The 25044-nt window shown below is 36.1% G+C and overlaps 1 protein-coding gene across 1 annotated transcript in view; it reads right to left on the bottom strand.

Annotated features, from left to right (window-relative positions):
• col7a1 (collagen, type VII, alpha 1) overlaps positions 1 to 23889 on the bottom strand; it is a 63996-nt gene extending 40107 nt beyond the window's left edge. The window contains exons 1-27 of the mRNA XM_016467048.1: positions 23598 to 23889; positions 17863 to 17944; positions 15442 to 15622; positions 14655 to 14811; positions 13832 to 13925; positions 13516 to 13674; positions 13193 to 13350; positions 12276 to 12405; positions 12068 to 12187; positions 9841 to 9996; positions 9253 to 9372; positions 8939 to 9088; positions 8195 to 8311; positions 7586 to 7732; positions 7166 to 7288; positions 6919 to 7062; positions 6619 to 6738; positions 6244 to 6510; positions 6014 to 6157; positions 4700 to 4825; positions 4348 to 4494; positions 3922 to 4047; positions 3693 to 3839; positions 3494 to 3613; positions 3237 to 3386; positions 1171 to 1307; positions 883 to 1009 (exon numbers count right to left, since the gene is read on the bottom strand). Coding sequence (XP_016322534.1) covers positions 883 to 1009; positions 1171 to 1307; positions 3237 to 3386; positions 3494 to 3613; positions 3693 to 3839; positions 3922 to 4047; positions 4348 to 4494; positions 4700 to 4825; positions 6014 to 6157; positions 6244 to 6510; positions 6619 to 6738; positions 6919 to 7062; positions 7166 to 7288; positions 7586 to 7732; positions 8195 to 8311; positions 8939 to 9088; positions 9253 to 9372; positions 9841 to 9996; positions 12068 to 12187; positions 12276 to 12405; positions 13193 to 13350; positions 13516 to 13674; positions 13832 to 13925; positions 14655 to 14811; positions 15442 to 15622; positions 17863 to 17935 — 3640 coding nt within the window. The 5' untranslated portion in view covers positions 17936 to 17944; positions 23598 to 23889. The remainder of the gene's footprint in view (positions 1 to 882; positions 1010 to 1170; positions 1308 to 3236; positions 3387 to 3493; positions 3614 to 3692; positions 3840 to 3921; positions 4048 to 4347; positions 4495 to 4699; positions 4826 to 6013; positions 6158 to 6243; positions 6511 to 6618; positions 6739 to 6918; positions 7063 to 7165; positions 7289 to 7585; positions 7733 to 8194; positions 8312 to 8938; positions 9089 to 9252; positions 9373 to 9840; positions 9997 to 12067; positions 12188 to 12275; positions 12406 to 13192; positions 13351 to 13515; positions 13675 to 13831; positions 13926 to 14654; positions 14812 to 15441; positions 15623 to 17862; positions 17945 to 23597) is intronic.
• Positions 23890 to 25044: the final 1155 nt, after the last annotated feature.

Here is a 25044-nt window from a genome sequence, read left to right as displayed (position 1 = left end):
TTAAATGTTCATTAGTCATTCAAAGATTTGTTTAAATTATATAAATGCGTATTTGCTGAATGCTGACGGCAAACGAAAAAGTATTATAATGTTTGCCTTTCTATTACTAATAATATAATACATTGTATACATTTATTCCTTTGTTTAACCGTTCTATCTGATTATTAGAGTCTCAGTCGCCGCCGTGCCTCAGCAGCAGCGGGACTGCAATCGCAAGATCACAGGCACGGACACACTCCTCGTGTCCGGCGAGAGCGGAGAGCTTAACAGCGGGCTTCTTTTTATTTATTAATTTTTTTCTCGAGAGCCGACTGCGCGAGCTCCGCTCCCCAATGATGCTGTTCATTATAATAACAGGCATAACATGCGGGCATACAGGAAAAACAATAATGTACAGTATGTGGAAAATAATGTGTTTTTTGAACCTTAAACCGCATAAACACATTTCATTACACCAAATAATTTTATTTTTAGCAGCATCATATGACCCCTTTAATGATGACGGCGAACAAGAGGGAGAATGTGTGCACTGTGTGCACTGCCGCTGTCAGCGCCGTCAAAATAAAAGTCCTGCCTCGAATGCGTCGGCCAAACAGAAAAACTTATCGGCCGATGCCGATATTTAAAAAATGGCAAATATCGGCCGATATATCGGCCTTGGCGATATATCGGTCGACCACTACTAAAAATCATCTTAATTTTCATTATGCAATATATACAGTATGCAATACATATTTCCTCACTTTTATCCTCCATATGATTTTGGGTTGAAACATGACCTGGACATATTTGTGTCAACTTGACGTACACATACTAGGTACTTAATGGTACACAAACCTAAAATGAAACAATTAAATGAAAAAACAAAAAACACAAACACACCTATATTATTTCCTGGTCTGTCATTGAATGGGGTGGTCACAATATCCTGCAGAAGGGTCTCACTGTTGCTATGACGATTGAGGAGGAAGCGCACTTTTGTATCTTCACTGTACATCACCACCCCAATCTGGAGTAAACAGGTATTACAAGCACTTTATTCACACTGACCAGCTCAATGCCTCATGCACTCTGTCAGAAGAGGGCACTCTCCTGGCAGTGTTTTTTGGAGACATAAACATTTATAAAAAATTGGAACACCACATTAAGATAGTACCAATAGAATTGCACCTGGGAGTCTCTGGGTCCGATGGAGGTTAAGGATCCAGCAGAACTGGCAAGCAGAGACAACACAGGTCCCACCAGGCCAGAGCGATCACGAGACGCAGGGACAAGGAAGACAACATCCAAACGCCCACCCACACACACTAAAACGTGGATTTATTAAACATATTAAGTGAGGAATACAGCAGAAGAGTAACTAGAACAATGTTGAAAATCATTTAATCATTTATGCAAACATTTATTCATATCAGCTTCACAGACATGAACTCTTGACTTAAAAATAAAGATGGTGCAAATCATCTATGGGAACATTTCTTTATAAATGAAAATGACATTTATTATCATTTATTGACAACATGACATCAAGCACCATGATCATCTGTCAGTCTCTGTAACTTCCCAAACGAAAAGTGCTAGCAGGGAGAGCATGTAGTGAGAGAAAAATCTCCCTGTGACTGACCAGTGTAATGGTATGTTATTCACTGTACTCTCATTGCAGGCTATAATTTGCCTTAACTTCAAAGTCAAAAGTACTGTATAAAAAAATAATTCACACAAAAGGTTTCACCAGAAGAGTCAGATCTGTATTTTTTTTTCAAACAGTAAAAAATTAATAATAAGTTAAATCTGTTATGTTTATGCTAAACACAAATGCATTTAAACCAAGCTGTCTATTTAATGTCAATTTGGTGTGATTAATTTTGGAAAAAATATCACTTTAAAATTATCCCCCGCCCTGGCCCAGACCTGTACGCCATCTTAGATTGAATGCAGTTGCAGATGAACATGACGCAGGACAACAATTGACTGTGTAATGTAGCCTATGAAAACGCAGTTATACAGTATGTTCCTAAAATTCATGATATAATGGCAAAAATATCATTGTATAGCATTGTTTTTGTCTTAAATTTGTCATATGATGCCGTTTATCAATACCACATAAGCAAGATTGCTGTTTAAAAATAGTTTGAAACAAAGACACAGCAGAACTGTTGTGCCATTCTGAGCAACACGCAGCATCGTTTCATTACTGAATAAATCCACATTTTTGAATGAATCGAGTGAGCCAATGAGTGAGCCATTTCTGAATGAATCAGCCATTTTAACAATTTGGTTTTATGAATGACTGAATGACTCACTCATTAAGACAGTGAATTGGCACCACCTACTGGCGAATTTATTTTCATATTTAGAATATCATTTAATTTTTTTTTAAATATAATTTCTAGTGCTGGGCAATGATTAATCGTGATTAATCGCATCCAAAATAAAAGTTTTTGTTTCTATATGTGTGTGTACTGTGCATATTTATTATGTATATATAATTACACACATACAGTATATATTTTGAAAATATTTACATGTGTATTTACATGTATATATTTATATTAATATAATTTATATTACATATAAATGTATTTAATATAGAAACATATTTTTCTTAAATATATACATGCATGTGTGTGTATTCATATATACATAATAAATATACACAGTACACACACATATATTATGTACACAAAAACTTTTATTTTGGATGTGATTAATCACGATAAATCATTGCCCAGCACTAATAATTTCATTTCAATATTAATTTAAAAAACATTAATATCCATCTATTTTCATTATTTAAGCAATGCTGAATCAAAATATTTCTTTCTAAAGCTACTTTTTAGTAATATCTATTCAATACTGTTCTCATTAAAAAAAATACTTTTAATTATCTATTGGGGGGGTTCAGCCAAAATTGACATGTGATTAATTAATCAGCATATCATGTAATTAATTAGATTAAATAATTTAAGAACTTGACAGCCCTAAATTAAACACTAAAACAAGTACTTTAATTAGTTAAAATACCAATAATATAGTATATTTTATTTAAATTATTCTTAAAAAGTAGACTACATGCACAGGTCATCTGGAGTCCTAACATGTGTTTTATGCCATTATCTTTAACAATCAGTTAATTAAATGTTCATCTAAATTGTTTAATTTGGACAGATTAGATATTAAAAAATGTATTTCAATTTGCCTATAGTTGGAAGAGAAAGAGACAGAAACTGTATAACCTGTGCGCTCCTTCACGCTGGTCTCAGGTCCAACCTGGTTTTGGAAGGTGGGCTGCAGGGTGAAACTGTACAGACGGCCCAGTCGTAGACCTGTCACACGGTAAGAAGTGGCTGTACCGGGCAGCGTTTCAGACTGACCCGTTCCTGTGTCTAAAGAGAGAGAGAATTTAACACACTAAAAAAGTGCATTCAACTATAATTGTGCTTCTGATCCTTAAACCACACACTACCAGTTCCTAAACTTTCAGAAAAATCACCTTCTTCCTCTGTCCAGCGTAAAATATATCCTGTGGCTCCTGTTACTGGTGACCAGCCTAAAAGGACTGAATTCTCAGTACTGTCAGTCACACTCAAGCCAGTCACAGGTGGCAGGGCATCTAAAAAAAGAGATATATTGAATAAAAGAGGCTGGAGAAAGACAGAGATAAAATTTGAGATACAATCTGGCGTGTGTACCAGTGGTTGCTCTGATGGTGGTGGCTTCAGTTTCTTGACCGTCCACCACAGCAGCCAATCTTACAGTGTAGCTCAGACCAGGTCGAAGTCCATCGAGGGTGTATGAAGTTGCATCGCCACTAATCAGACGACTTGATTCAGGTTCACCTAGTCAAAGCAAGCATATAACAACATAGAGTTAGTTGAGTCAGGTTCGTGTGTGTGGTTACATGTGTGACTGTATAACTACCTTGTGAAGACCTCCAGTAGATTCGATATGAGCTGGCACCACTCACTGCTCTCCAGGTTATACGGAGCCCCCCTGGGGTCGAGTCCAAAACACGCAGACCTTCTACTCTTGTCCCTCTCTGGCCCCCTGTACAACAAACAGTGATATCAATACACTTTTGTAAGGAAACATCTCTGATGAATTTGATCTGATCTTTAGCCAAGCCACAATAAAAGATAATAAAATAACACACAAACAATAATTTGTGTTCATGTCTTTATTTTGTACACTGTGTAAATATTCATTCTGTGGAATAGAAATGTATGTAAATAAATGAGAAATCGATATTGTAAACCCAGCCCTAGAGAATACGGATTAATGACTTCTCCATGTAAGTAAATTTGACTTGAAACAGAGAAACAAACATCACAGACAAACAGCACTCACCTGTAGTGACTCTGACAGAGACAGGTGGGCCTTCTCTGTTCCGAACTAGAGCCAGAACCTTCACTTCATACTGTGCCCCTTCATCCAACTGCCTCAGATCCACTGAGTTCACGTTACCACCAACCAGCTGACTCCGCTCCTCTCCACCTACAATCGCACTCACAGTTTTATTTTTATATGATGGCTGAGGCTTTCTTTTGACTTCTATAGTCTACATAATTTATGAGCTGTGGCCCCTGGAGGTCACACACCCTTGTATTTTTAGATTCTCAATAAGACAAATAAGAAAACGGATATGGCACTTACACTCAGCTATGTGAGCATTTACTTTAAAATCACTATAAGATCTCACCGTCAGTCCTTTTCCAGAGTACTCTGTATGAAGTTGCATTTTGAACTCCAACCCAGCTGACTCGAACAACCTCCCCTTGGGCCTCCACCACCTGTAAATTGGTGACGCGACCCACCGTGGCCTGATCTAAAGCATAGAATCAGGATAGAGTCAGCCATTCAGACTAAAAAAATACACTGATATTAAACCTTGCTTACTGCTGAAAGCTCAGAAATGACTAATCTTTAAAGTCGACATGAAATTGCAATCTTCTTTTCTTCCTTGTTGTGACCCCTAGTAAAAAAGTAATATATTTAAAATACATTTATTTCATACTAAGTATAGTTCAAAACTATTAACATATTTACTGATATATCGCTCGAGACTTACTGATGCAAAATTATAATTCATCTTCCTTTGGAGTACTACTTGTATACAATGCATATTTCTTAATATTAAGCCTAAAATGTGTTTTAATGTCACTATTGATGAGGATTGTATGATCTTTGAATAATATCGGCCTTTAAATGCAAAATATTTAAAGTGTACCTAAAGTATACTTGCAATAGTTCCACTTTAGCACAATCAAATACTTCTGTATATCTTTGGTTGGACTTCAGCACTACTGTACTTCCGCAATTAAAGTGCTTTAAGTACAAAATTAGTTGTTCCAATTTAGCAGGCTTTAAATATAGCAGTTTAGTATACCAAAAGTACAATTGCAGGGTATTTTTTAAGTACACAAATATGTAAATGTATATGTAGCATACTCAGCATTTTAGTATTACGGGACTTGATTTTGTCCATTGTAAATTAATTAGATAGTATGATCTTTCTATAGGTTAAATAGATTAAAATACGGGTACGCAAGTTAACAGGTTAAAGTATCAGTTTTGATGTCCATATTTATTCATCATACTGTTGAACTTGACAGTATTTTCTCTCTTGTTATTTCATAGGGAGCTTCAAAGAAGATAGAGAAAGTCTCAGGCCATCTGTGACCTGAAGAAGAAGTGAAAATGCATGTGCCCTGTGTTTATCAGTATCCTTGTGTTCATTGGGTAAAAACAAAAACTAAATAAACAAAGTAAAAATTCATTTGGCTGATTCCCCAAGGTTTCTATAGATATCGCGATATAACGATATCATGAATTCTTTTGGCCACAATAACAAAAAAAAAATCTAATATCGTGACAGCCCTACTTTATAATAAACACTGTAATATTCCATAAAAAATAAGAATTATCTATTTTAATTTCATGCTGACTTTAAGCATTTAAAGGTCCATGCATATGGTTAACTGAATATATCAAAATGCAAAAAGACAACAACTACCTGTCCTTGCAGTCACAGTGGCAGAAGGTCCTTCCCGTGAGTTAAAAAGGGCTGAGACTAATATTTGGTAGGCTGCACCCTCCTGGAGTCTATCAATGGCATAGGAAGCCACATCAGCGGGTACAATCTCAGAGTCTTCCACTCCTACAATGTAAAAAGAAAAAAATTATTGTTATTGTTATTGTTATGTTAGCATAAATGTATTGCACTCAAGGTATAGTTGTCCATACCATCACTTCGCCGCCAGATTATTTTATAGCCCGTTGCTCGAGTCACTGGAGTCCAGGATATTTCTATCCTTGCAGATGTTACTTCAATGACTCTTAGCCCTGTAACAATTCCAGTAGAACCACTGGTTCTTGTAGATACAGAGACCACTTCTCCAGTCTGCCCATCAATCACTGGGGCAACACCCACAACAACAGAATCATCTGGCTGCAGCCCTTCTATAGTGTAGGTAGTGACATCACCACCTAGGACACGAGATTGCTCTGCAGCTAAAACAGAAAGAGAGAGCAGTTGACAGATTAAAACCAACATAAGTTTTGTGATATCAATTAAAAAAGAAAGAAAACCCAAATCTTTGCATAAACACGTCTACATACTGTTGCTTTGTCTCCAGGTAACCCGGTAGCCTGTTGCCTCAGAAACACCAGTCCATGCAATCCTGACTCGTCGACTGTTGCTCCCAACTATCCGCAAGTTGGTCACCCTCAGTGGCGGTTCTGTTTAACATTCAGTTACTAGCAGTTATTTTCTGACATAATATATTCCCATTATGTTACCCTACAGAGTATCTTTAGTAGCATTTACATTTTTATGGAACAATTTAGGCACCTGATATAACGTGACAATTTAAAAACACAACCTCACTTGCACATCAGAAAAAGTACACATGCACACACCTGTTACGATGTACACTGTTGCTGGTTCCCCTTCACTGGATCCAATAAGTGCATTTACACTGACAGCATAGCGTACACCATCTTCAAGATCCCGTAGGTCAAAGGTGGTCTGATTCCCAGGAACTCTTCTGTTCACAATGTACCCTTATGACTGGTTTTGTGGTCCAGGGTCACATATATCCCAAAACAACACTTTAATGATATACTGTCATGCTGTATTTGTATTTAAAGGAAATAATATTCTCACATTCTGTATTAAGAATGATGATGTTGTATTGTGTTGTCCCAGAGACTCCTGTCCATCCTAATCGAATAATGTTTCCGAGTGAATCCACCACCCTCAGGTTCGTGACAGGACCAACTTGCTGCTCTACTAAACACAACCCATGCGTCAGCATATTACATGAAAGGTATGCAAGACAGAAACAAAAACATTGACTATCACGTTTTCACAAACTTGTTTAATGCAGTTCGAATAAAAAAAAAAAACTCGGAAATTGTCCAATTGTCAGTTTTAAAAAAGACTATAATAATACCTTGAGTAATGAAAAGAAAAAGCTGCATTCAATTAAAGACTTCCACTACTGGTCTCCCCAGTGTCTTTTTAACTGCAGTATTGATCTTTAAAACACTATCATATTGTAATTCATCAAATAATTTTTCTGACCTGTTGGCTTGGTTGAAAAGAAAGTAGCTTCTTCTCGCCCCTCGTAGAGTGTGTATAGAGTTATGATGTACTCTGTGTTCGGCTGCAGACTTCTGAGCTCATAGTTGGTGGTGCTTTTTGGGAACTCTTGCTTCTGAACTCTGCCTCCTACGGTCAGCAGGATCACATAAATATCATAAAAAAAGTGTTACACAACAATTGTTCTACAGTCATACTGTACATAGTTTGCTTGTGTATTTGTTTCTTGTTGCTGTAGTCACTTTTATTTTGGTTTTGTAGTCTGCAAAGTTTATGTTTCAGTTCATTATTCATGTAAAATTAGTTGTATGTATGCAGATTGTTCATATTAGATAAAAATGTATTGCAAACACCCCTTTAACTGTTCAGGTTGATCATGCTTATTTTTTCCATGTAACGTTGCAACTATTGGGTTCCAAGTGAATTTCCATAAATTACTATAATCATCCAACTAATGCATGTATGTATTTTTGCATTATATGTTATGGCAGAAAATGATCTAAATGCAGCGTTGTATTTTAAGATTTTACTGTTCCATTTTTTACAATCCTGGCAATTTTTACAGTGTGTTTGTGTGCTTTAGTTTCATACTCTCTCCGGCTTTCCATTCCAGTCGGTAGCCTCTGGCGGCCTGTATGAGGTTCCAGTTTAATCTGATGCTGGTGGGTCCTGTAGTCGTGGCTCTCAGGACCTGTTGCTCTGAGCGCTCTGAAAGCCAAATGCATTAAACACCTTTTAGCTTTATCTCCCCTCCTGTCCCATAAAATATTAAAACAATGACTTCCATCTTTCTGAGCTTTATGTCCTGTTATATTTATAGACAGTTACTGCCTCCTTTCTCTTAGTCTCTCGCTCTAACATGTATGCGCATATACAAACACCCTCACGCATTCGATTGCTGCAGTCTGTGAGTCATAAGACAAAAAAACAGTTCTTCTGTTCTGATCTAGCAGACAGTGAGTCAATGGCAAAATTGAAGGCAAACACCTCACTGTCTGTGTATGATAAATGTGCGCAAGATGGAAAAAAGACACACATCTTGTTTCCTGTTATGCTGTCTTAAATTTTCTCTCTGCACGCTTCTTAACTAAAGACCATCTGCGCATGGCCTACTAAATACACAACTCTCCAAATGAACGCACTAGACACTAACTGGGCTTCTGAAAGAGAAGAAGAGTATTTAGATTATTTATTTTATTAAGTGGTTTATTTTAGAAATATTGCCTAAACTATTTCTTGCAGAAATCATTTCCAAATCAGTGCATGCCTTTTAAAAATGTTCTCTGTCCTGATGTACAATTTACTGAAGATGTGTCTGCATGTGTATCTGTGTACCTATCTTAAAACGTGCAGTGGCTGCTGGTCCTTCAGCTTCTCCATTGTGCAGAGCGATGACTGTAACAATGTACTCTATGTCTGGTCTTAGATTCCCCAGAGTGTGAGATTCACTATCACCTCCCAGTTCTACGGTCTCCACATCACTTCCTGAAAGAGACATATACAAAAAGACTCTGCCGAAAACAGGAATCTGATAAAAACACAATGTGAAATCATATCTGACCTAAAGCACTCATAGACATCCTCATTGGGTGATTCATCACTTTATGAGTGCATTTCATTAAAAAGAGCCTCTTCAAAAATGTGCTGACCTGTGAAAGGGCCCCAAACAACTCTATATCCTCTGGCCCCCGCCACTCCCGTCCAGCGGACTCGAACACTGTTGCTTGAGATAGTCTCAACGGAAAGCTGCTGCACTCCCTCTAAATGCACTGCAAACACAGGCACATACAAAGACAGAGCTTTATATATTAGCATGAACACTTTAGTGATGCAGGAGGAGAAAACAGTGTGTGATTGTGTCAGTGTGTTTTCATATACACTACCTTTTAAAAGTATAGGGTTGGTAAGATTTAATATTTTTTAAAGAAGTCTCTAATACTCACCATTTATTTGATTTAAGATACAGTAATATTGTGAAATATTGTTACAGTTTTGGCAATGATGGCAAAGCTGAATTTTCAGCAGCAATTACTCCAGTCCTCAGTGTCACATGATTAGTATTAATAAATATATTTTGTGGAAACAACAGCATTTATTTGAGATAGTAAAGTTTTTTAACATTATGAATGTCTGTCAATTTTGATCAATTTAATGCATCTTTGGTGAATCAAAGTATTAATTTCTTTAAAACAAACAGAAAGATTCTTACTGACCCCAAACTTTTGAACGGTACTCACATGTGCGGGCAGTCAGGGTAGCTGGTGAGGCACTGTTACGGGGAAACAGTGGGTACAAGTTAATCACATATTCTGTGTCTGACTTAAGACCAACCAAAGTCAGAGAAGTAGACTCTGCCCCCACAGATTGTTCCAGCAGCTGTGCAGCAGGCTGACCTGTTAATAAATCAATCAGGAAAATCAATTAGGATAAGTTATGAATTATGCCATGCAGAAAAAATTACTAACAATGTTTTCAACTATGGCTTGCAGTGTGGAAATACTGTACTAAACTCAGGAATAACCAGTTTAAATCAGTCTGACAAATCCTTTACTGAATGAACTCATCCATCAGCATGGCTGCTTATTTACAGTAGGTCATGACTCACTTACTAAGCTGCAAGCCCAACGTCAATGCATCATTAATTCAATGGACCATTTTCACAGACTGTGATTTTTTATTTTTTTGGAATATTTGTAAAAAAAATTTAATTTATTTTTAAAAATGTAATGTACATTTATACTTTGTATTATATTACCTTGGCATTAAATTACAAGGAAAAGGTAACACTGCCACAGAAGTGTTTCTAATACTGATGGAGGGTCAACAGTTTAAACATCCTCAAAAAATGAAGGGCATTAAATACAATTTTTTTCCTTTAATTTCGTTCTCTCCCAAGACAGTAGAGTGCAATGAGCCCACACATGAAAAAAAGAGTCAAAATTAGAAAAAGAGAAGAAACCCAACTTCAATATTTATAGTAATAAAAATAAAAAAACAATGCATATCAACAGCTACTCCACTCAGCAGTCCCAGGCTAACTGGCTGAAAATTTATACACATGGGTATCGCTATCTGGTGCACCCCCAGAGGTTAGGACGATTCCAAGGGCCTGACAAGGGAGAGGGGGCCCGAAACGTGATTGTTACTGAGGGGGAACCACCACCCCCACCCCAAAGGATTCAAAGCTCTCGAAACAGTATTTTGAAAGCATCCATCACTAGCCGCCACCATGTATGCCAATCCAACTGAAAGTCAACAGTTTGTTGAAGTTATCATTTGTCTGAGAAACAACTGTTTAGTCGAGTGTGTGTGTGTGTGTGTTCCAACAGCTCTACACCTCGCTGCCACATCAAGGTAAATAAAGAGTTTTTAAAAACCAAGTATGTGTTCATGTCTTTATACAAAGTGTGTTAGACAAGCAGAATCCAAGGAACAGAGAGCAGCTCCGTGACAGAGTAACAGCAAATGTGACATCTTTCTCTCTTCTGACTAACACAATCAATCTCTCAATATTTTGAAAAGCAAAAATGGTTTGTACATATATTACAATGCTCTTACTCGCCTTAATGCATTATCTCTTTGTTTGTGTACCTTTTTATAGATTTTCATAACCAAGAAATACATTTTGTCTCATGTTTCATTTCAAAATGTTTTGGTACATCTTCAGAAACATTTGGGGGTTTGGCACAGTGGTAGCAGCTCAGCAACTCATACCAGTTGGCCAACCAAACACAGCATAGCATCAATATATGAGTCAGTTAATGACATAGTATAATTTTAAATCACAGTTTCAGCATCTATTCATCTGCATGCAACATTGGGCTAAGACGGGCAGGTTGAAACACCTTCCTCAAGCTTCAAAATCTAACCTGATTAAACATAGGGCCACACCTAATCTGACAGATCTGTTCTCTGCCAGCTCACACCTGGATACCAACCAGGTAAAGCAAACTGGCACTCCTTTAAGCAATTGACAAAAATGCCTTGGGGAAACCAAAACGCTCTCTTCCACCTCCCCATCTTCCTTTTATCAAACTGCTAAAATCATTAGTTAGTGGCGCTTGCTAAGGCCATAATCACTATTACTATTGCTCACACTTAGAATTAAGGGTTTGTTCAAATTCCTCAACTACTGTTTTACAGTAGACTGTTTGCAACAGAAATGAATGTTCAATTATGTGGCTTTTTGAGGAGACTTCTTCTTCTCTGAATGATCAGATCAAATTTTGAGCATACTGTACAAACACTGCTCACATCTTCTTTAGAAAAATAATAAAACTACTATATATTACAGTGCTGCTTGGCCCAGTCATCCTTTTCTTCTTTATCTCTTACATATTTATCCTCCAGAATCTCTTTCACTGACTCACACTACAATTATGGTATTGACTATTCAAAGAGTAAAAACATTACTGAAAAATGCAAGTATGGATTATTGTCTATATGGAAGTGTGTCAGTCTCACCTATAGGTCCATAGGTGATTCTGTAACCCTGTACTTGGTCAGCTGGAGTGTCCCAGCCCAAAGCCAGTGTAAAAAACCCGGCCTTGATCAGTCGCAGTGCAGTCACACCTTGGAGAGGCTCTAGAGGGTAGTTTGGGGTAAGAGAGTGAGAGTTTTTTAAGAGATGCTGATTTAGATGACACATATTTCTGTTGTGTTCAGTTCTCACTTGTTCGGGTCTTGCCAGACACTGACTCTCCCAAGCTGTTTGGGTACTGAGCAATAACAGTGATCAGGTAGTCTGTGCCTGAACGCAGCTCTCGTGCAGTGTAGCTCTGCTGGTTGCTTGGTATGGTTTCCTGCAGGTAAAAAGACTTTTCAGTGAAGACCAATATGCTACACTTTGGTTGATCCACTGTTGTTGTTGTTATTTTTAAACTAAAACTAAAACTATGTAAACAATTTTGAGTAACTGAAATAAAGTTGAAATAAAAAATAAATAAATATGAAATGGAAAAACTTAAACTTAAAAATGTAGCAAAACTAACTACACTGAGCTGAAGTACTAAAATTAAAAGACAAATCACATAATTAGCAAAAGCACATTAATAAATACCATGATAATAAATAAGTAATACTAAATTAACGCTGGTGTTAAAAAAAAATTCAGTGACCCTTAAAATGTACAAAATATTTCAATACAAAATAATGAATTAATAGTTAAATGAACAAACACTTGCTGAGAAATAGTCTCCTTCTACATCAAAGTAATTCAGATAAGATAATCACTCTCATCTGTCTCAAATTCTGCCAATATTTGTAACTAACTGAAGCAAAAGTTTACATTTACATTTAACTAATTTAGCAGATGATTTACTCCAAAGCAACTTACTAATCAGAAACATAAGCTATTTGTCACAAACCCAACAATATTCATAGTATACAATGCAATGTTTATTAGACAGCTAGATTAAGAAAACAAGCTAGAGCAAAGAAAAGAAATTCAGAACAGAAGAGAACATTTTTGAGTCTTCCTCAGGTTTTATCATTTAATTCATTTCATTAAATACGATTTAATCATTTTTATCCCATTTACAGATGTTTAGTCTGCAAAAAAAGCATTCTTTTGATGAGCATTCTTCTCACCTGTCGAAGCTCTGCTGTGTTTGGCTGACCCAGGCCAGATAGGGGCCTGTACTGGACCACATAGCCGCTTACAGGCCCTCCTGCAGACGTCCATCGAAATCTCAGGGAATTGGTCGTCTCACCTGAAAACTGCAAGTCTGATGGACCACTGTAGGCCTCTGATGGTGAAACAGTTACACAAATCAATGATTTTAATATAGCAGGATCAATTAAAACATTTAACAAATATAAAAGTTCTAAATTAAAAATACAAGTTAACAAAACTCTAATATAAATATAATCTTGAATTTAATTGCATTGTGTCTACTGCATCACAGGCTTACCGTCACTTGAGTAAGAGCCTCCAGTTGTTGTACACACACGTCGAGATACTAGGGGCAGCAAAGAGCTAAGAGCTTTGAAATTCCCAATCTGAGAGGTGAATTCACTTTGAGGAGGAGAGGCAATGAGATTCAGCTCAGCTGGGTCTGCACTCTTTATACCTGAGAAATGACAAGAGAGAAAGAAACAACTATAAAATCAGAGCAAACTAAATATTTTTAATCTTTAGTCCATACTGAATCCACAGCCCAAAGATGCAATAAAGTTTGCAGAAAAAAATTACAATGGTGGCTAAACACTCTACATAACAGTTCTTACCCACTGCAAATATTTTGACTCCAAGGCTACGTAGTTTTTGAGAAGGCTCCTGCACACTGTCCTGAGATTTACCATCAGTAATGAGAATAGTGATCTAAAAGAAAGAATGAAAGACAGTGATGAGTCAAGAAAATAAAACTTAAGTATGCTATACTTGAGTATTTATTATACACAGAATGAATCTTGTAAACAAAAACTCACAAGCAGACATCAAAATTAAAATACACTACAGTTCAAAAGTTTGGGGTCAGTAGTTTTTAATGTTTCTGAATGTAGTCTCTTAAATTCACCCAGGTTGCATTTATTTTATTAAAACAGTAAAAACAGTAATATTGTGAAATCTTATTACAATTCACAATTCTTATTACAACTGTTTTTTTTATTTTAATATATTTTGTAATCTATTCCTGTGAATACTCTTCAGTCATTACTCCAGTCTTCAGTGTCACATGATCCTTCAAAAATCACTCATATATGCTAATTTGGTACTCAAGAAACATTTATTATTGATATCAATTTTAAAAAAAGTTCTGCTGCCTAATATTTTTGTGGAAACTGAATTATTTGATAAATAGAAAGATCGAAAGAACAGCATTTTTAAAAATAGAAATATTTTATTATTTTACTATCATATTTGATCAGTTTAATTTAATGATCAATTCAAAATGTTTTGAACAGTAGTGTACACAGTCAGTATACAAATACTAAGCAAGCGCTTGTGTTGGATAACTCAAAGCTAAACAAAGCAATTTACACATTTGTGGTCCATGCCACAACTACAGATATGGCAAGTCAAACATGTGTGTCATAACCTCATGCTCACCTTGGGTACATCTCTGAGAGAGGAAGGGCTGAAGAAGTTGTCTGCGATGTATTTGAGGCCAGCCCCAGTCCGTGTGTTTCCACCTTTATAGTTGATATTATCTATAGCAGTTATGAGCTCAGTTCCATTCAGGTATGTAGTAAATGTAAACTCCACCCTGAGAATCATAATTCACAACTATAATCAACAACTGTCCCAACACCTACATCCATGAACCTTTACTGTACATAACAAATATAATATGTGCAGCCCCCTCATCAAACACAAAGACACTGTTTACAATAACATGTTCAAAATACACAAAGAACTCCTCTTCTGCAAAGCTGTTGCAAAAAGAGATTAAACAAGATTCACCAAATGGGATCATCACAATGTTTACTTCAAACTACAACACAACAATATCAACAACACTATATACTCATCTACGTATGTTTAATAATAAGACTTTACACACTACCATGATGAGCAAGATGGGTCAGACTCAGTTCATGTCAGAATGTGTTCAGCTTGGACAAGTTTGGCAAATTAAATAGTATGAACTAGCCTTATTCACTTTATTTAACTCAGAAAAACAAGTACGTTTGAATTGCCATAATACACAGTATGTACTACTGGCATATAATATGAAGTGAAAATATAAATAAAATGTAAAAAGCCCCTCAAGGCATGTCTGTTCACTCAGCAGCCATCTTGGCAATGCCCCCAAGCAGCTATTTTCTATGTAGGTAACAGGCATGCAAGTGGTACACAGCACATCAAGTATACAAGCACAAAGAGTTTCACAGACCTGGCAGTATCGCTGTACTGTACGGTTCCAAAACGGATGCCACTGGGTCCTACCACTCTGGCAAAGGGTTTGACAATCCCTGCCATGAAATTCTTGACCAACACAAAGTTGGCCCGGCCAATACTGGATGATCCATCTACTAGGAACACAATGTCTGCTGCAACAACATTATTGCACTGGCCTGTCAACAGAAAAAAAAACAGTTAATACTGACACAATGACTTACATAAATATGCACAACTGTGACCTTTCCACTGTAAAAGAAATATATTTACAAATATTTAGAGTAGAAGTCTTTTAAGCCTGGATATGTGGGTTTTCATTAATACAAATAAAAAATACTTTCATCAGTGCAGCCAAAATTAGATTAGCGTTAACAAAAATGGGTCAAGCACAGTCACTAACAGTAATAAATATGCATATAGGAAAAACATACAGTGCTCATACTGTTTATTTTCTTCTAAATGCATATTCTTCTTTGCCTAAATTTTAACTCTTTTTATTTTGCACATAAGCATTTTATTCTTTGTATCTAAAATGCACAGTCATAAGGGCTAGACAAAACATTTCACTGTGTACCATTGTGTATACGACAAATACTGTGAACTTGAACTTCAGTTTTTCCATAAGCATTCACATCTGTGGTCTATTCAATTCATGTATTCAATAAAGGATTAGGGGAGGATCAGGGTGAGAAGACACACAGGATATGACCATCACCACCCAGTCTGCAAAGCCATTTCAAGGAAACAAAGCATCTGGGCCCATTTATTCAGCGGCTGGTGTGCCATCTCTCCTTCACACACTTCAGTATACAGCCAGTCATCAGATCTGTGGCTGTGTGTGACTCACCAGCTACATGAACGAATGCCCTTAAGGTAGCAAACTAATTAACCTGCTATGTTTGATTTGATCAATGAGTCACTGCATTTTGATAGGGCATGATGGGAAGTACCCATAATGAGAGCTGTCTAGTATGTGAGTACTATGTACGGTGTACTGAACGTGCAGAATTTAAAATTAGGGATGCACAATATACTGGGCCCATACTGGTTATCAACAGATATTAGTGTGCGTGCATGTGTATTTATCTGTATTGAATTTATCTGTATTGATTGATATTACATACTGTACTGTATGCCAATCTAGATGTGTGTTAATGGATAAAATCGTATAAAATATAATTATAATAGTTACAATAATTAGTTAAAATAATTAAAAATAAGTAAAAAGTGGGCTATTATTCGAAAAAGGTTATTAATAATTGTTATTTTGAATTCTACTTTGTTTTTCATTCAAACAGACTTTTTTCTTTAGCAAATTTTGAAATGATTAATAAATATTTTCTTTCATACTATACTGTTATAATGCTGACAATTGTTTTGTTTTTTTTTTGTTTTTTTTAAATAGTATACATTTTTAATATCTGCCATTTTTCAGTTGTTGGCCATAACATGAAAATAAATCAACAGCTCATCAGTATCAGTTACAAGTAAATAATAATGTTAAAATATTACTTAATAACAGTAATAATAAAAATAACAATAATAATGTGCTGATCTATGTGTGTTCATGCAAAATATTACTTTAAAACATTTAACTAATAACATACGTTATTTTGAATCCTATTTTTTTCTTTCAAACTGATTTTTTCTTTATCAAATTTTGACATGATTGATAATCCTTTTTTCCATATAGTACCATTATAATGTTGACTGGGACTAAGCGATATGGTCAAAACATTTATCACGATCAAATTTTTCATATCGGTTGACATCGATAATTATTACAATAAATGTAAAATATTTCATTCTTTCAAAACTACTCTTCTTTTTTTTACAGAACATGACAAACACTTGCCAAACAGGTGAACATTTCACAAAACTGAGGTACAATATTCCAAACATTTATAATAAGAAAATATTTTTCTACATCAAAATATGCACAAATAAACTTAAGTAAAATCCTTTTTCAATCTTTTTTCCTTAACAAAATATCTTAATAGAGAAATTAATTCTTAGTTTCTGCATGTTTTAATGGTTGATATTGTTTCAAATCATGAAACAGGTTTGTGTTCCCTGACTTTGATGGCACAATACAGATGTAATTTTTTGTTCATTAACAAAAACAGTTTCTTTCCGCTTTTGGTGCATAAACATTATATCGAACATTTATCAAACATGTTATCATTTTATTGATATGATATTAAAGATTAACTATGACTTTGTGACTTTCTTACATGCCTCAAACTAGTTTACAGATGTCTTCATTTTCATCAAAGAGGGAAAATTCAGTGAACTGATACTCCAATATTAAATATGCTAAATAAGACCTGCACATGCTGCAGATAAAATTAATATAGCTCCACTATATACATGGTCATTTGAATGGCACTTCCTGAAATAGTACATGAATCTTTACCTTGAGCTGTAGACTGTGATGGGAGACACAGCAAAACAGCAAGCAGCAGAGTCCATTGCAGCAAACACCCCATTTTCAAATCCTACACATAATGACACAAAAAAGACAAAAATGTGTGTAAAATGGTCATCTAAACCAAAAAATTTATTATTTGGTTAGCAGTCTGTGCTGTTTTCAGCTTAAATAGCAGCAACATAATGTTCCTCCTCCAGGTGAACTGAGTGCCCAGATACCATGAACATCTGGCAGAAGCTCAAAGACAAGAAACTAAGAGAAGCAAGGTGGGGCTTACACCATTACCACCACATAAAATAAAGAGCAAAGACTCTTGTTGAGCTTGTGCGAGTTTGAAAAGTAGTTCTATAATAGGCCATTTTTAACAACACAATGAAGAATGCATTTTTCAAGAGAGAACATTTGTTTGAAAGAACATTCCTATTATATTGCTATTATGATTACAGAGGTTACAGACTGTTATTGCTTAAAATAATATGCTATTGTATGATTCAGACCCATAACAGAGTTAAAGCATGTGCACGCTTACACACATGCTCCTGCTTGCACTGGTGCTAAAACTCAGAGCACATTCTCATTCAGCAGATCTACTCACACATTGCAGATATTGTCTTACACTTTTAGTACTTTTGTGTTTGTTACTATTCATGAGGGAAAATATGTGGGATCATGCTGTTCCTTTTCAACGGAAGTGGTCCACACATGAATGTTCCTTGCATATGCTGAGAGTTACTATTTGTCCTTTCAAAGATGCCATTTTTTTAAATATATTTCCAGCAGACGGGTCTGTTTTTGATTTTGTAACGAGAGGAAATCGTGGTCCACATTTGGAGTCACTCGGGTTTGCACTCAACAATGACTGCTCTGGAAAATGGCCTGCCTAAAAAACAAGGTTAAAAACTCACAGACAAACAGAGACGCACATAAAACACACACATGGACATCATTAAACCTTCAAAGACCTGAGTCAGAAAAGCATAACTGAGTGTTTTGGTTTATTTTTCTGGTGTCTCCTACTGTCTAGGATAAACAAGAACTATTTTACCTGTATTATCTTCATTGTGGTGAAGACTTTTAGTTGGCAATTAAACTTGGTCTCATTTCAAATCTCAAAATGCCACAACATGAATTTTTTTAACCACTTTCAAAATACCCAGACCTCCACAAAAAAAAAGCAGGGCTGTCCAAACTTGGTTGGACAACCCTGGAGGGCCGATGTCCTGCAGAGTTTAGCTCCAACTTGCCTCAACACACCTGACTGGAAGTTTCTATGCCTAGTAAGAGCTTGATTAGCTGGTTCAGATGTGTTTAATTAGAGTTGGAGCTAAACTTTGCAGGACACCGGTCCTCCAGGACCGAGTTTGGACAGCCTTGCCTTAAAGCATCCCAAAAGACATGTCTATCTGGAACACACACAAATACACAGACAAACAGACTAAACACTCATCTAAACAATCAAACCTCCCACATATGCACATGTGGGACTTTTGTGTGCTTTATTTTCAGCCGAGTGGACTTGTCCAGTGACATTATCCTTTTTATTGTGCCATTAATTAAATTATATGATGTGGTCCCTTTAAAAGAGTCTTTTACAAAAGTAATTCCTTATATGGCAATAAAATTAGAAGAAGCATATACTGAATATGGTATACTACACAATAAATACAATAGGGCCACATTATTGATTACTGTGAATATTAATATAAACCATGGAACAATTTATATTTAACTCTCTCCCTTTCAATCAATCTGTCTTTGTTTCTCTCTGTGTTGTTTGCATTAATTAAAGGAACACCGTCATTATTATGTGGTTTATGGAAGGGTAATTATAGCATTTATAAGTATCCTGACTGAACCACATTTGAGTTTGAACTGCCAGATTGTCTACGGCAGCCTCTCCCTTCCTCCTTCGACACGTTGTGCATTCCGTCGCTCTCGCTCTTACACCTTTGGTTGCACAGAATTTTTTGGGGTGGCGTCATTGCACACCTGAGGTCAAGAGAGCGTTGCTATGAAGCCATCATTCAATGCAATACTTGCTTAATATCACATGCAATAATATATGTTTGATTTTTTGTATGTGAACCCAGTTAAAACAGATTTCAGTCCTGACTTTTTCAAGTAATAAAAAAACGCTATTTACTGTGTGGCTTAACATAAAAGACTGAGGAATTAGAGAGACATTCTTGAGCTCTATAAAGTGGATGCTGGGAGAAGAAACAACAGCATCAACTACTTGCAGGCTACTACACCACAAACACCAAATACATCAACTAAAATGTTCATTGCCTCTGTCAGCTCATCGTGCCCCACTGGAAATGCAATCATCGCACTAGACTAATATGTTTCTGACTGATGTTTCTTATGGTATCCAACTATGTATAATCATCTGTAGTACAAAAAAACCTTTATTCTCTATTCTTTTGAAGAGATTGCAGTCAAATTATTATTTACACAACGTTAAGCTTTCTAAACCTCTGGGAAGCCTCCTTACTGAAAACGGGAAACTTATGATATAGCGAGTATAGTAGCAAACATATCCATAAGGGATAGTTAGCCCAAAATTTAAAAGACTGTCATTATTTACTCATCCACTTATGTCATCATAAGCTGTCCTGTGCAGAACATTACCTCATAGCACCACCTAATGCCCAAGCAGCAGCATTACCAGTGGACTCGGTTTGAACGTGAATTCCGCATCACTGAAACACACATCACCTTTTTTGGTGGAACTACCCTTTTTTGACAATAACATGTAGGCCTATGTGACTGACATTTAATGTTATAGAGCTGAATTTGTATATCTGCACAGCAGTTGCTATTTTGACACCCACCACACACATAAGTTTACTAAATGTTTAATCATTCTAAAATACAGATTCAGAACGATAATGTTTTTATACATGCTAGCCATTTTGACATTGTCATGTTTTGTTTATTTTTTAAATAATATATTGTGTTTTATTCTAATTTCTCCCTTCAAATTGATGCTTCATGTGTTTAGGAGTCAAAGCCTTCATGTTTCAAACTGTTGTAGAACAAGGAAAAGTTCATGGCCGGGAAAGAAGATGTCCCAAAAGGAAAAGGAATGAAATTAAAAACATTCCTCCCCCTGACATGATGACTAAAGTTTATCCTCAAAATATTAAATTATTAGAGGTCGCTCCTTCAGAACACAAAAGGAAAGTGGGTGTCAAAGTTGTCTGCTGGTCACACTGCCAACTATTTCATTACAGTCTGCCTCCCACACACCAGAACAAAAAATAGAAAGAAAGAGGACAAAGAAAAAACAACCATATTCTAGTTGGGGGGGATTTCAAAAGTAAGAAAGAAAACAAGCCGACTGACCATCCAAAATACAGACTAAATATCTACTGAATATATTTACTGGATTTATTTATTTTTAAAAATAGACAAAATAATTGAAAAAGACAAGAAACTAAGAGAAGAGAATGCATGGTGAAGTGCATGCATTGCTGTTTATTAATTATTTTCTTGAATTTGTGATTTTTTGGCTACCAGTAAAAGTCTACACTTCAATAAACACATTTCATGTTTAAATCTATCCAATTTTACCCCATAATCAGTGCAGAAAAAATGTATAGTTCACGAATTCTGAAACACAGGCCTGAGTATCCAGACATGAACACAGGGCATTTCCATTCACATGCTTTACTATGTATGTGTTACAGTCTAATCAGGAAGCAAAGAAGCTATGGAGACTGACACACAGCTGTTATTGGTTATGTGCCCCAAATGTTGTTCACACATATGTGAAAAATCTTGTACAACCAAATGTTTTCTACTGTATAGTAAAGTAGTATATTGACATCAAAAGAGCTGAGCAAGTTATCGGCAAACACAGGGAAACTTTAAGGTGCTGATTTATAATTGTTCTTGAAATAATTATTCAAGTCTTGGCACAGTCATAAGAAAATCTTGAGCGTAAGACTACTGAGCATTCCAGCTGTAATGACATGCATACTCTCTTATACAAGAAAAAAAGCCCGCACACTAACATTCACAGTCTGACTATAGTCACTCAACACGAGCAACCCCTCGGCCATGCTTGCATGTTCAGCAGATGTCCATGGTAACCTAGACACTCCAGCCCTGCCTACCAAGTGTGAGATATCCAAAGTGATGAATCACACAAGTTCAACTGAGGTCATGCCCCGCCCCCTCTGCCTGAACAGGCAGTTTGGAAATGTTTATGATGCTGATGTGGAAATATCACTTTTCCACTTCCATCACATCACCAGCCCATCATTTTCTTATTTATAAGTTCTTTATAAAAACGCCAACATGTGCACGTGTGGTTGAATCATGAATTGAATTTGTGTTGTGATTCCTTTCATCTTGCTTCTGATCTGTCCTCTCTCTGCCCTTTTTGTTCTTGAAACCAGCATGATTTAACAAACATGCAGTCTAATATGAATTAGCCTAAATGATAATGAAGTTGTAACACAGGAGCCAAGGACACCCCAAGCAGTTTTGTTCACACAAAATATGCAGTGATGATGTGTTTTAACACATCTCATGAGAGCTAGATGAATAAATCTGAAGTATCTGAAGCACATCTGTCAAATAATAAGAATCGTGGTATTTTGTAGGATAACAAGCTTGTATCATATCATTAATCAGTAATGTTCATCAGACCTGCATCACTTTGCATGACAGACTTTATGATTTTGCACCTTTAAGCTGTGTTCACTCTAAATTGTAAAACAAGGTAAGATGACATTCCATAGCTTTCAGAATTACTTCCATAAATCATTATTGCTTCAAACTCAAGAGTCACCACTCTATCCTGACGCTGCTCTCTACCCAAGCCTAGAGCACTTTATTAGCACTGACCCTAGAGAACTGTCACTGACCTCAGGCCGTTGTTTTACTGACCTTATAACTGATCTTAAAGAATTGAATTACTGACCCTGTAGCATTCTATCACTGACTTGAGTGAAGAATCACTAGTTCCCAAACTTTTAGACTCCAAGACCCCCACGCTAATCAATGGCCCCATGACTTTTCAAGATTTTTTTTTATATAAATCACAATTTGTACATGATGAAATGTTTATCAACTAGAAACTAATTTTTTTTTTTTTTTTTATATATATATATATATATATATATATAATTTTAAGTCATCTTGAGGCCCCTTTGGAAATTTACTGAGGCTCCCTAGTGGGCCCTTGCCCTAAAATGGTTTCAAATAATTAAAATCTAGCTTAATTGAAAAAGTTAACTCTCAAGATGTAAACACTATATTTATTATTTCAAAGTTCCTCTCTCAGCAACTGCTTTTTTCTTTCATTTATTTAATATAAGAACATACAGTTGCTCAAACTTTTGGGATTAAAATTAACCTAGTTAATTATTTACATTCATTATCTTTTGCTGTTAATAAAAATTACAAGAAGCTTCTGCATCGTGACACATTAGAAAATATCTAAGCCTACATCTGAGGCCTTTGAATATGGTGGGACAATGGGGGACAATTGGGGTCAAAAGGTTGAGAATTACTGCCCTAGAGCGTTTATCACTTACCCTGTAGTGCGCTGTATACTTGACAGCGCTTTATAACTGATCCTAAATCAGTTCCAATCAGTGACCCTACAGCGTTATATTGCTGAATAGAATTCCATCACTGACCACAGAGCGCTCTATCACTTATTATGGTGCGCTCTATCAATTCAACGCAAACGGACGTCTACTTACCGCTCAAAACTGGTCACCGAGGCGAAGCAGTCAACGACGTTGTCCTAGTCACGCATGATTTGACAAATTCCTTTGAATGAGCCTGTATTTGTCTGGAGAATGTCTGGAAAAAAGTTTAGTTTTATCTAACTACTCCTGCGTGATGCACCTGCATCTGCCAAAGGACTTTTTTTCCTCCTCAAAACTGTGTAGCCTGCAAAAATCCTCTCATTGACTACAAGCAGAGAAATAAAGTCATATCTCCTTGGTTGTGCTATTAGCTGCAGTGAAAGTACTGCAGCCCAGACTTGTTCAGACGCCCGCAGCTAACTAAGTCCATCCCTAGATATTCACTCTCTTCTCAGGATCGTCTTTCAGAACTGCCCGCCTTCTCACGTTACAGCCAATCAAATCAGAGTTAGCGGTGCTCTTGCGCTCTATGCTCGTGCCTGTACCTGCACAGGTAAATTGTACGTTCATAATCAAATGTGTTATTTTTCCCGGGGCCGAGACATTACAGCGTCTGATAAAAATAGAACAGGCGGGACAAAATTATTATTTATATTTTTCAAACTAACAATCGTTTCTGTTATTTCCCATTCTTTAAAATTCATTTGGCAATGTTCAAATTAATCGCTATGAATTGATAGTTTTAAATGAAGATTGTAGATCCAGGGTCAAAAGTTTAGAGGATCACTCAGAGACAGTAGCACAAAGACTGTCAAATCAGTTTTACATTTTGGTAATGTAATGTAGCATATATAGGTTTACAATATACTCTCTCTTTTTCTCTTTTCCTGTCTCTCTATCACACATACATGTACACTTGTGGCACACCCAAGCATCTGTCCACACTCATCTGGAATCCAAGCCTAGAGGGCATCCATCCCTTTTAAGACATAATCTTAAACCTCACTGGTTTCCCTCTCTTTAATCAAAATGAATATATATTTGGGGGCGTTTAAACTGTTCAGGATTTATTAAGGGATTTATTATGCTAAACAAAAGAACAAAAGAAGAAAATTGTCATCAGATTTATTTTGAGGGCAGGCTTAGACTTGCCCTGGAAACAAAGGTTTGGACAGGGTGACAATGAGGTGGTATTTGGAACAATTATGTGGTTTAAATTAGGCAGCTGTTTATGTTGGGGGCTGAAAAGGGAGTGGTAGCAATGTTCAATTTTAAATGGACAATGTTATGTATGCATAACAGTATAACTGAAGCATTTCATTCATTTAAATAATAATAATAATACTTATTATTATAAAGGAAAGTATTTTAATATTAATATAATAATATATTATTTCATAATGATATAATACTTTATTAATAATAACCATATATTATTAAGAAAAAAAGATAAATAATTGTTTATTATTAATTAATTATATATATATATACAGGGTTTAAATTGGGCCGGGGCCGCCCTAATCCTAACCCCTCCCCCACACCTAACGGCCTAAACCTA

Source organism: Sinocyclocheilus anshuiensis, unplaced genomic scaffold, assembly GCF_001515605.1.
Source record: "Sinocyclocheilus anshuiensis isolate Anshui unplaced genomic scaffold, SAMN03320099.WGS_v1.1 scaffold44, whole genome shotgun sequence".
Lineage (NCBI taxonomy): Eukaryota > Metazoa > Chordata > Actinopteri > Cypriniformes > Cyprinidae > Sinocyclocheilus > Sinocyclocheilus anshuiensis.
The sequence above is the reverse complement of the archived record's forward strand: the minus strand, read 5'-3'. Positions and strand labels throughout refer to the sequence as shown.